Here is a 13,662-nt window from a genome sequence, read left to right as displayed (position 1 = left end):
CGGGAGAAAATGATGGATTTTTTTCACGTGGTGCTGCTCTATATATGCAGGCTGACTCATTAAACTTCATAATACAACTTTCCTCTATTAGAAGTTTTTGGTCGAGAGCAAATAATTGACGAAAAAAGCATCTAGCTCGCGGACTAATATTACCCACAGACAACGAAAACATCGTTACTTTTATATAAGCACCTTATCATTATGAAATTCCTCATATTTATAAATAAAACGCATTGTGAATAACAAAATTATTTTAATATTTAAGATTCCTTAATTACAATAAAAGTAAATAATTATTCTAAAATCTATCGCAAGAATACAGTCTGTTTACATTTAAAGGTATATAACACAACTAAATATACGGTTTCACCCGCATGTAATTTATAGCCTATATGTTATTCTGATGTATAAGCTATATTACTGTAAAGTTTCGACAAAATCCGTCAGTAAATTATGCGTGAAAGAGTAACAAACATCCATCCATACTCACAAACATTCACGTTTAAAATATTAATAGCTGAGCCCGCGATTTCGCCCGCGTTAAACTTCAATAAAAACTATAGCCTATATGTTATTCTGATGCATAAGCTATATTATTGTACATAAAGTTTCAACAAAATCCGTCAGTAGTTTTTCCGTGGAAGAGTAACAAACATTCATACTCACAAACTTTCACGTTTATAATATTAATAACACTATACAAACAAATAGAAAAAAAATAACAGTAATGAGGTAAATGGTACAAGAGCGAGCTTATCCCTAAAAAGATCAGTGAGATAAACTAGTCTTACAACCAAAAATCACCTCAACGCCAGCCATGGTACGCAAATCAAACCAAATCTTTCCCATTCAGCCCATGTAATTTTTGATAATACACTCTCAACTTTCCCCCCTGGGATTGTATAGCTGGAATATTTTCCACGGTATCCTGGTACTGTTGGAAGATTCTCTGATGGCGTTCCACTATTGGGACTATTGTTTGTATCAGTCAATATTGTCGGTGACTCTTTGAAGAGCCGTGGCTGTTTGGTCTGTTTTCTTTATTCTTTATTGTACACACACATAGGAAAACATAATAGTAATAAGGTAAATGTAATGTACAAGAGTGAGCACCTCTCCAATAAGAGATTCCTTACTGTGCAAATTCACTATGTTTCATATGTTAGTATAACATATGAAACCAGTGAGATAAACTAGTCTTCTAACCAAAAATCACCTCAACGCCGGCCATGGCACACCAAAATCAAATGCACGAACCAAATCCTTCCCATTCAGACCATGTAATTTTTGATAATACACTCTCAATTTTTCCCCCTGGGATTGTATGACAGCTGGAATATTTTCCACTGCATCCTGGTACTGTTGGAAGATTCTCTGATGATGTTCCACTATTGGGACTATTGTTTGTATCAGTTTTCCAAAGTCGATATTGTCGGTGACTTTTTGAAGAGCCTCGGCTGTTTGATCTTGTAGTGTTTGTATTTTCGATGCGGCATTTTCCTTTAGCTGTCCTAAGTCTATTGTGGCTGATATTGTATGTGCCGAAATAAAGAGAGTTATCTGGAATAAATTAGAAGTTTCAGAAATTTTTGTTTTTTTTATTATCCATAAATTTTAGTATGGTATTACTTGCTTGTTATCGGCGTTTTCATGGCCAGAGGGTTAGTCAAAATAACTTAGAATCTATGATCTAAGTTCTTATTCATAAATTACATTACATAAATTTTAGTATTTTATTACTTGCATGTTATCGGAGCTTTCATTGCTAGAGGGTTAGTCAAAATAATTTAGAGCCTATGATCTAAGATCAAATTCGGCGAGATAGAAAAAAAAACTGTGCGTCTCAATGTATACTGTTCACCCTGTCAGGTGATGAAAACTCCGGACTCCGAACTGCAAACTAGATTAATTACTATATAGCATGAAGAAGTTCACTTAAGAAAGAAAGAAAAGAAAATAAGAAATGCGTTGGGCGATAGCAACCGTTTTCAATAGCAAACTTATTTACGAAAGTAAATAAATAATCATTAACTCACCAATACAAAGCACTTCATGTCGATCACTTAACTAACTAGTCGCTAGACTGAACCACTAAGGAAGATGGCCGCCTAATTTAAGAACTCATTGCAGAATATTATTAGCGTACGAGAGGACTTATTCTGAGACATCGATAGTATTATCGTGTAGCTTCCTCGCACTGCGCAAATATTTGTATTCATGAGTATGATTGTTTATATCGGTTTGGGTGTGTTAGAGTTCACATCAATATTGTAGAAAAAATCCGATATTTTAAAAAGATATCAAAAGAAGGTAGTTTGTGTTTAGTACTAATGAAGTACCCAATGTAAAGATTATTACAAATATTGCAAATAGCGCCATCTAGTATTTATAGACCGACCTACTACACTGACTTCGGTCTATAAATACGGAGGTCGGTAGTTGAATAATCCTCTTTCGTTGGGTGAACCGCGGCATTCAGGCGACGAGCACAGAGCGTGCCGGTTGTGTTTTTGATACTAAAGTGAATTATATTACATATGGGTTTGTTCCGGTCCTAGTTGGGCCTGGAGGGAAGATGCAAGTAGTGAAGGTGAGTGTTAATGCATTCTAAAAGGGCCTCTTAAAACCTACACACGTGTCACAAGTCACGGGCGCTACTTGGGGTTTCCCTTGCGGTAGCCAGCTTCAAAGCCTCAGTCGTCTATCATAATTACTGCTTCTTACAGGTGATTCTATATTATAATTGATTATAGTGGAATTGTACACCCGCCTGCGTTAACATTTTTTAATAAATGTATGTATAATATTCATAGAGGTCTTGTTAATATTGTGGACTGTTGCCCCCATTGCTAATAATGTACCAAATCAATTAACGGTCAAAATTTGATCATTAATAATACTTTCTGTAGCGGTGGTTAGGTTTCCGCAGTGAATACTTGTGGTCTCATACATGCTAATGATAATGGAATTAAACAAACAATACAAATACATTATGTAACGAAATTAATTTCGATAAAACGTATATTCAATTTCCATTATCATTCAGTAAAAAATATTAATATTTTTCCTTTTATCTACAACTAGTTACTCGCCCCAGCTTCGCCCGGGTGTACATGTATTACACATATAAACCTTCTTCTCGAATCACTCTATCTTTTAAAGCCGCATTAAAATCCGTTGCGTAGTTTTAAAGATTTAAGCATACATAGGGACAGACAGCGACAACGACATTATTTTATACTATGTAATGATGCTATTTATGTTTATCGACAATTCTCTACCAGAATACACCCGCAAGCGAAAGTAATTTTACTGTCGTTAGATATATTCTGTTCACAGATACAAAGCACGCCTTCTGAATGACAATCAAGGGTTGGCATGATGATTTACGGTAGTATGTAATCATTTTGTAACCATTATGCAAGTGTAAACAATGTTTGGCATGTTAAGGCTTGGGAAGAGGGAATAAACACAGGAGCGACGAAGAATAGGGATCCCATTGCTAGAAATATAATAATAACAATACGCCTCCACATGCCCCATGGAAACCATCGTTTTAATTCCGGCAAAATTTGTCACGATACGCTACTGTCCTAACTATAAATTTAAAAAAGATAAATAACACATAAGTCTATAAATTCGTAAATACATAAAATATATCTATTATATATAAAGATATAAAAATAACATATATGTATATATAAATATAAATTATTTCATATATAAACAATGTAAATATGTATATGTGTATCATCTATATAAATATATAATAAACACCTAGTGAAACACAAATAGCCCTACGAAAACTTCTGCTGTATCAAATCGCAGCTGAAGTCAATATGTTAATAAGAAATAATGTCAGTAAAACAAAATTAAAAAAAAAAATTATATGAGTAGTGAAGCATCAGATAAGGATAAGTCCTCCATTGGTGCCTCGCCAGCGTAAACCGTTAGCGCAGGTGGGTGCACCATTCCATTATCATCTATACGACGACCGCAATGCATCTGTTTGGATTCATACGTTTCCTTCAGATCTAAGTTATCACGTAATTTCACTACCTTATCTCGCCTAGGTTCGCTCTCTTCAAACCGAAAAACAGTTTACAAAATAAGTTGACGAAATTTTCTCTATTTGCATAAACTTCTTGCAGTCTATCTAAATATATATAACTCAAAGGTGACTGTCATAGTGATCTATCAACGCACAGCCCAAACCACTGGACGGATCGGGCTAAAATTTGGCATGCAGGTAGATGTTATGACGTAGGCATCCGCTAAGAAAGGATTTTGATTAATTCTACCCCCAAAGGGGATAAATTAACGCAAGCGAAGCTGCGGGCAAAAGATAGTTAATACTATTTTTCTACAGTCGATTGTCCACAGACCATCAGGTTTGGAATACCAAATGATGTAAAAAGTACACAAGGAAATTATAGTTGAAAGATAAAATCCTTAGATAACCTTCACCCACTATATTCCACCTTGAAGTGGGCACAATTGGTAATTTGCAACAATATATATTCCACTCGTATGAAATAGCTGCCAAGAAAGGCCTCACTACATTTATAGCTAATTTGTTTATTATTTTTTGCTATTTATTATAATAGGACGATTATAATTTTTCATTAGGTGGTTTTATTAAATTTTTTATCTTTAGTGAGGTAAAATCTGATAAGAAAATAAATCAATCCGAGATATGGGGCTCTCACCTCCTGGCACGTCAAATTCTAATAAGTATACCCAGTGAAAATAATAACAAATTATTATTATTATTTCAATACTAATAATAATTTGTTATTATTTTACTAACTTTATTTTTCTAAAATAAATGTAGTCTACTCCTTATTACATCAGCAACCTGCTATTAAAAAGTCCCGTCAAAATAGGTCCAGCCATTTCAGAGGTTACCCGGAACAAACACACATACAGACAGACACAAAAATTGTGAAAAATATTATTTTTGTGTATGTACCGTATTTATGCATGTAGTAAAAAACGATCATTTCAATATTACAAACAGACATTCCAATTTTATTTATATATATATAGACGTATAGATGAAAGAAGTAATACGCCAGAGAACTAAGGTCACCGACATAGCTCTTCGTATTTGCAAGTTGAAGTGTGAAGGGCTGGTCATATCTGTCGCAGAACTGATACTCGCTGGAGTAGGCGTGTTCTAGAGTGGAGACCGCGAATTAGCAAACGTAGAGTAGGACGCACCGCAGCTAGGTGGAGTGACTACATGCGTAGGGTTGCGGGTAGTAACTGGAAAAGAAGGACTGAAGATCGGACCCAGTATCGTGCCTTGGGAGAGGCCTATGTCCAGCAGTGGGCTGACGATAATAATGATTATTATTTCGAGGACGTAACAATAAAAAACATAGATAATAATAATCTTGTACAATTCACACAGCGCCATCTAGTTCCAAGCTAAGCAATGCTTTTAGGGTATACACTGCAGTTTTTGAAATGACAAATGTATTTCTTTTTATACAAATACAAACACTCGTTATCACAAATGTTTGGATCGTGGGAGGAATCGAACCCGAGACCATCGAAAGTAATGCGGCGTGATAAAATGTGCTATGTTAGGTGTCGCGCGTCTTTGAGTTGAAGTTTATATATAGCAGTCTGTTGAAAAATGGACTATGTATTGTAGAAAAAGCAATAAAAGACAGTTTAAATAAAATGTTTTATTGTTACCATATTATACAACTGTGTTTACAACTTTAAAAATGTACGCATTCCTATAAAGAGGCACTAGACGTTAAATTACATAAAAAAACCGTTGCTTACTTAGTTTCTAAGCTGCCAATCAACTACAACACGGATACACAAGAAGTTTAAAAAAAAACATTATGAATTACCAAGTACTTAGAAACTCACATGTGCGAAAAATGTGTTAAATCAATTTTCTTCCTTACTTTCATTCTATTTCCTTCATATGCTTTTATATTCCTTATATTAAAACAATAATAATAACCCTGGACAATTCAAACAGCGCTATTTAGTGTCAAGTTAAGCAGATCTTGTGTTATGGGTACTAGACACCTAATAGAAATGTTTAAACAATTTATTAAATAAAATATCAATAATATTTTCAACAATGATTAATTTTTCACATGTTTACTCGCTGACCCCGGAAGTCTGTTCCGCCTCGGAACTAAATAATATGACAAAGATTTTTTGAAGATCAATTACGTTAATAAATTCTGAACGGTTTGATAGCTACGAACAGTTTGTGTGGGAAACTAAATTTGTTTTTACTATTTTCCATGCAATTTCTATTATTAATATTTTACCACCACTTAAACCTTCCTTCGAAATCTACCAATATTTCAAAACTTAAATTAGTCCATCCGTTCTAGAGTTTTCGCTAGACTAACAAGCAACGTTTCATGTTCATATATAAGAAGAATATAATCCTTGTTATAGTTGATCGACACTTCATTCCTCGACGTTAAAGTATATGTTCGTCTGCTCACAATCTCTTTAAAACTTGATTACTGCCTAAACATTCTAAGCAATATATATTTTACTATATTTTCATATGCCATCATTTTTACTACATTATTGCGAGCCACACTGCACAGAAATAAAACAAATATAGAACAAAACTATTACAGACAGAAACTATACAAATTATAATTAATTTTAATTATATAAATTCAGATGTTGAACTTAAAAATATGTTAAAAACAAAAATCTAGTAGAGTATAACTTTTACAGGGGAGAAAAAACAATAGGAGTATAAAAATATTTAACTACAGCTAATTAATTAACAGGAGATGCCACGCTGCGTGTATAGGATAATAGAATATAGGACTAACTAAACGCACGCGATCGAATGCGATTCGATGCGGTGCGTTATTCTACTATTGGTAAAAGCATAATTGAAATTCCACTCCGCATCTTAACGCATCGCACCGCACCGCACCGCATCGCATTCAGTCACCTTTAGTTTTCTAAACCGCAAAAATTCACAATAAAAAACACTTCAATTGTTTCTAAATAGATACTAGACAACTGATACAAATACATAGATAAATATTTTTTTCGTAAATACATAGAAAACACCCAGACCGATACAATCATAATCATGAATACAAATGGTTATACCGTGCGAGGAATTGAACCCGCGACCATCGGAAGTAAAACGGTGCGCGAAACCTCTAGATCACCGAGGTCGTTAATTTATAATATTAGTATGGAATAAGGTTTCGAGAACGCGGCGTGACATTACTTGTTACTTTTTATCGCAGCCTGATAATTAACTGTATTTTTAATTAACTATAAGATTACAATATATTCAACCTCCAATGAACCGATATCACTTTCAATATTTTAACTAAAAATATATTAGTGCTTAATGCAATAAATACCTTAATAGTATATATATGCGATTTAATATTAATTGTTGAATATATACAATACAATTTTGTGCGAAGGTTGCATGATATTTATTTAATATAAATACAATATCAATACAAACAATTATACTCGTGAAAATCTATAAATAAATAACTGGATAATTAACACAGCTCAATCTAGTCCCACGGTAAGCAAGCTCTGCTTACTTACTTGCGTACTAGACATCTGGTATAAATACTACATACATAATATATATAGAAAATACCCAGACCAATACAAACAATCATACTCATGAATATGTTTACACCGTGCGAAGTTAACAATATTTACAACCCGCGACCATCCGAAGTAAAGCGGTGTGCTAAACCGCTTGACCACTGTGGCCGTCGAATATATGCATATTATAGACTTTGGGATGTGAGTAGAGTACTTTTTAATAAATCAAATATATTGAAATGACTGTTATTCGGGTTATTGGGCCCCCTAAAATACGATCGAGCGTAGTGGTGACTGGCTCATCCGTCAGTCATGAACGAGAGCTTATAGGGACTGCTCTAATCACTACGACTGATTTAATCTTATTTAGTTTGACCAGTGGATTGTATATTTAATGTTTTGACTTATTAGTGTTGGTAGATTGTATTAACGTTTCAACTTAAAAATGTAAAGTTACAATTATTTAAAAGAGCAATTTTTTTTCTTCTTGAGAGACAGTTATCCGAGCAACCTTCACACAAAACTGATACGATGTTGCATTCACACAATACACCTCAAGTACAATGGTAGTCTTAAGTCTAACTCAATTTGTATGACATCCGGCAACTATTTCTAGAAAAATAGGGTTATAATATTAAATAGGGGATTTTCTAATCCTCTTACTCTGAATAGTAATGCAAAGTCGTTGTTTAAATCTGTATATTTCTGAATCATACATTGGATTGTAATATGGTGAATACATCCTGGTGGGGGAATGGGTATTGTTAGTAATGTGGATTAATAACCCTATTGCTAGCAATGTACAATGTTAGGTTGACATCCACGCGGTTCCCCCTGGAAACCGTGATAAATTCTTAGTGAATTTGTTACGATGGGCTAACTGACCTGATTTCATGTTCATCTTATCATCCTCCACTGGTGCCCCGCCAGCGTAATCCGTTAGCGCAGGCGGGTGCACCATTCCATAATCATCAAAAAAAAAATACATTCTGGTGTAGGGATGGGTATTGTTGGTAATGTGGATTAATAACCCTATTGCTAGCAATGTACCATGTCAGTTTGACTTCACAAGATTCCCTCTGGAGACCATCGTGATAAATTCCTGGTGAATTTGCCACGATGGGCTAACCGACCTGACCTCATATTCATCTTATCTTTCCATACTGGTACTGCTAGATTATATACAATAAAAAATACGATTTCCACCATCATTTCGATAATTTCTTCCGGATAATTTATATATATAAATCATTGGCTAATATTTGTCCAATATGCATATATTGGACAAATATTAGCCAATGATTTTAAAGAATTGCCTTCAAGCGATATTAAAAAACTGCGTGAGGAATAGGTGAGAGAAATTATATATAAAATCTATTTCATTGTTAATCTATAGCTTTTTCAAGAAAGGTATATTAAGGTTTATTAAGGCAAAACGCACGTGACACCCCTGGTGTTTCAGGCGTTCATAGGCTACGATAACCATTTACAGGTGGGCTGTATACTACTTTGCACACCATCGGAGTATAAAAAAAAATAGGTGAGTAACTTCTCATTATTGACACCGACTTCTTAGCGACGTCATTAGCGTCAAAACCGACTTTTTAATTTGAATGTTGTTGTGTTTTGTAACTTATTCACCTATTAATTAATATTATAATTATAATTTTACATATTTTTATTTAAAGTGCAGTAAAAGTAAAATAAAATAAGGCGAAATTTACAACCTTTACAATGGAAGCCATACTACAAAATGAAGTTAAACCAACATTAAGATATATAATTCAACAAAATTCGTTAATTAACAACATATGTTAATTAAGTAAAACATATATTAACTAATTAACAAAATTCGTTAATTATTTAACGAATTTGGTTGAAATGACAGGTGAAATTTTGATCCTGTATCCCGCACTGCGATTTTTTTTGAGTTTTTTAAGAAAATACATAATTTTTGCCGCGGAAAACTATGTGCAAGTTGCGATAAAATATCGTAATGCAGATAGGCCATGTGTGTGAACGCAACACGCTCTGCCGATGTCAAAAATAACATCGTATAAAAGCAGAGATGTCTTTATAAACGAGTTTAAATCGCACCTATGTAGCCCAGGACTCCAGCATTTTGAAATCGTCGTCGTCCTCTGCAAGAGAAAGATAAAAACGTAGGTAAAGTTACTGATAGAAAAATCTGACAGTCAGTTAAGTATTTTTTTCCCTACCGTCCACAACAGTCTATTTACATACATTAAATATCATTTACTTCAATTCTTAATCCTTACTAATATTACAAATGCAAAAATGCTGTCTGTCGCACTTTCCCGCCAAAACTACTGAACCAATTTAAATGAAATTTGGAACACAGATAGGGTCTGGAGACCCTGAGAAAGGACATAGGCTACTTTTTAATGCGAAAAAGGATTGTAAGAGATTGAAAGGGGAAATTAAAGATTGTATGATAGTATCGTCATTTTTAAGCTAGAAACTTGAAACTTTCTTTTAGGCTGTTGATTAAATATAAATAAATTTAACATTCAAAGTTGGATGGTAAAAATTTTTGCCTTAAGGGCGTAAAATAAAATAGGGGATGAAAGTTTGTAAGGAAATTCGTCTTTTTTAAGCTAGAACAATTAAACATTTTTCCTAGGCTTTCATAATTAGCCTAAATAATTAAAAATGCTATCCAAAATCACTATTTCACGGGACGAAGTCGCGGGCACAGCTAGTAAAGTTATAAAGTTAATTGAAACACTAGCAAGGCTTTTTTAAATTTTAAGAAGTCAGTTTGTTAATAATGTTTAGTTTTATAAATGTCTAACATTAAATGAAAATCCCGTGCATGCACTACTTTTGCCATGAACATTTACCATTTAAGATATAATCATAATCCTTTTTAATTTATTTAAGGTAATTTCAGTATATTATGATTTATCTCGTTATTGTGAATATACTCTTTATCATTATAAGTGATATATATACGTTGGTCATTTTGATAATAAGTAAATAGGTATAAATAGTTAGTTCCCGTTAGTAAGAATTACTCACCAGTCTGCTTAGCCTTGCTGGGCTTGGGTTTGTCGTGAACAAGCTCCGACGTCGGTACATCGGGCAGCTTGTCCGTTGGTACATTGATACCCAACATCTCTTTGTCCAGATCCTCCTGTAAGTACAAAAGATCCTGATTAATATTGAGGCAAATCAAATGGTCTCGATTAAGAGAACTTTTTCTAAGGATGATAATGAAATCATTTTACCTGTCTGCGCTAACGGTTTATGCTGGCCGGGCAATAGTGGGGGATAATAAGAACATGAGGTCAGGTCAGTTAGCCCATCGTAACAAATTGACCAGATGGTTTTCAGGGGGAACCCAAGCCAACCCAAGGCCTCTAAGCGGTTCCTCTTGGAAATCATCATTGTAAATTGTTATTTGCCAATACGGCTTATTTTATCATCCTCCACTTGTACTCAACCAGCGTAAACCATTAGCACAGGCGGGTGTATCATCCATAGACACCCATACTGATACAAACAATCATATTCAGGACAAACATATGTGCCGTACGAGGAATCGAATTCTCGACCATCCGAAGTAAGACTGCGTGCTAAACCGCTAGACCACCGAAGCCGTCGCCTCTGGTATAAATATGAACACACCTGTTCCAACTCCTCAAGTTCCTTCTCCAGTTCGTCCTCGTCGACGTCGTTGGAGAAGGCAACGTTGTTACTGATGGCGTCGGTGATTTCACGCGAGATGTCGTGCTGTTCCGCAATGTCGTCCATTATATCATGCACCTTGTCCACATCACTATACGAAAGAAAGAGATAAACATATTATTCTCCTGATATGATATGATACTTACTTAAAATTAACCTTTTTCTTTTATTTAATAATCGTGTAGGTTGAGTTCATTACAATAAGGAGATTAGAAATGTCAATCGAAGGAATAACAAATACCACGCGGATAAAGTCGCGGGTTCAGCTAAGAACTAATAACACTGGCAATTCACACAACGCCATCTAGTCCCAAGTTCATTTTATATTAAGTTGATTATAATTGTGAGTGTAGAATGTTCAAATATCTACCTAAAAATGCCATTTCAATTCATTCAATATATTGTCAACAATAGCTCTGACAACCCCAACCAATAAAACAGTCATGGTTGTATATTATATGTTAAAATGTTAAGAAACCACTCACATATCTTTATGTGCTAATTTCATTGCATTGGCAGCATCCTTCATGGTGTTGAGGACTTGTGCATTTGTAGTGGCACCTTCTAATGCTTCTCTCTGTGCTTCTATTTGTGTGAGAGTGCCATCAATTTGGGTGAGCTGTTTCTCGTAGCGCTTCTTACGTTTAAGAGCAGCAATGGCCGCTGGAATAAATATACTAATAATTAAAAAAATAATACAGTAATAAATAATGGATGACAATGGAATGGTACACCAATCTGCGCTAATACTATATTGCAAGGCAGATGTTGAGTATAGTAATGCAACAGAGCATGAACTCAACAAGTCAGTCCATCCTGGCAAATTCAGTAGGACAGTTAAGATACTACGAAAAAGAGATGGATGGACGGTCAAACAGATGATATGATTAAAAGTAAATAATGAAGTGAGTAAAAAATTAAATGACTTGCAAACAGTGATTACAACGACTTCAAATAAATGGGATATGAAAGAAGCAGATGGACTATTGTAATAACAAAATGGCTGGGCCCGATTGGCAAAAGAAGAGTAGGGCGGCAGAAAAAGGTGGGTCGATGACATAAAAAATAGTAAAAGAATTATCCGAGGGGGCCCCATAACAAGAAAAATAAAACCATATAGTTATATGTATGTCAGAAAAATATGTGTTGTGTGGAAGTTTAAAGCTATAATAAAAAAAAGGAAGAAGCAGATGATGATTTATTTTTCATGTTATGTGGCCCCATGGATATAATTGGACCATGTCTGCATACATACTCAATAGAAGAGAGACTATGTAACTAGCCTCGGGATATCTATTTTCACATCAAATTTCATTAAGATTTAGTAACGAAAATGTAACAAACAGACAGACTGACTGACACTCCCGCTTGTATGCTTCTATTGGTTGCCTGCAACTTTATATGCTTTTTTTAGGAAAATTATTACCTGTGTGTGCTTAGAATATAATCTATTTCCACATTAAATTTCATTTGCTTATATTGTTGTGAAAAATATGACATATAATATGAAATATGACAAAATTTTTCTTTTCAATATCACTGGCTACTCGCTCAGCTTCACATTGGTGTACATGTATTATACATGTAAACCTTCCTCTTGAATCACTCTATGTACTGCTAAAATCTGCATTAAAACCTGCTGCGTAGTTTAAAATATCTAAGCGAAGAGGCAGGGGAAGCAACTTTATTATGTAAAGATTATTCTAAATTCAAATAATTCATTCAGATTATCCATGCATATAAAACTACACCTTAACAATCGATATACGATTTCTAAAATAGGGATACCGTATATGTACTTCTAAACGATGAATTCATCTGTATTTATTAACAAGGTCATTTCAAACTACACAATAAATCTATTAGCTTATCTAACTGTTTATAAAGTTCTACAAATTGCACGTTACATACCCCTCTTATTCTTTGTTCCATGTTTTCTAGCTGTCTGTATCTCTACTTCAATCTTCCTCTCCAGAAATTCCTGTTTCTTTACCAACAACTCTTCGGTCTCACGTAATTTTTGTATTGCTTCATGGGTCGTTGGACCTTTTTCTTCCTTCTTCCCGCCGAATATTTTCCCAAGGAAACTCATTTTCAATACGGAGAACTACCTACAGCATACGAATAAAAATATATTCGCAATTATAAATTATAATTACGCACAAAAACTTGTTTTTAATAAAGATTTGGAACAATCGAAAATGATAGGTATAGATTGATGCGTCATATATGAAAATGAAATGAGTCTGTGATTCATAGATTATTGTTGTATCTGTGTTTCTTACTGTAATCTTGTACACGTTCAAAACAAAAAACGTAATACTGAATAATTCAAAATTTCTGATATTTTCAATATTCGGT

General features: G+C 34.2%; 2 protein-coding genes across 2 annotated transcripts; both read right to left on the bottom strand.

Annotated features, from left to right (window-relative positions):
• Positions 1-304: 304 nt before the first annotated feature.
• LOC131840685 (uncharacterized) lies at positions 305-2,218 on the bottom strand. The gene is made up of 2 exons (XM_059188868.1): positions 2,037-2,218; positions 305-1,560 (listed from the first exon to the last, which is right to left on the bottom strand). Exons 1-2 carry the CDS (start codon positions 2,052-2,054, stop codon positions 1,213-1,215), a joined length of 366 nt encoding a protein of 121 aa, XP_059044851.1. The 5' UTR covers positions 2,055-2,218; the 3' UTR covers positions 305-1,212.
• A 7,085-nt stretch (positions 2,219-9,303) lies between these two features.
• On the bottom strand, positions 9,304-13,549 carry LOC131840697 (charged multivesicular body protein 4b). The gene is made up of 5 exons (XM_059188884.1): positions 13,213-13,549; positions 11,787-11,964; positions 11,242-11,392; positions 10,633-10,747; positions 9,304-9,731 (listed from the first exon to the last, which is right to left on the bottom strand). Exons 1-5 carry the CDS (start codon positions 13,391-13,393, stop codon positions 9,688-9,690), a joined length of 669 nt encoding a protein of 222 aa, XP_059044867.1. The 5' UTR covers positions 13,394-13,549; the 3' UTR covers positions 9,304-9,687.
• Positions 13,550-13,662: the final 113 nt, after the last annotated feature.

This window comes from Achroia grisella, unplaced genomic scaffold (genome assembly GCF_030625045.1).
Source record: "Achroia grisella isolate CSIRO2021 unplaced genomic scaffold, CSIRO_AGI_Agris_v1 utg149, whole genome shotgun sequence".
Lineage (NCBI taxonomy): Eukaryota > Metazoa > Arthropoda > Insecta > Lepidoptera > Pyralidae > Achroia > Achroia grisella.
The sequence above is the reverse complement of the archived record's forward strand: the minus strand, read 5'-3'. Positions and strand labels throughout refer to the sequence as shown.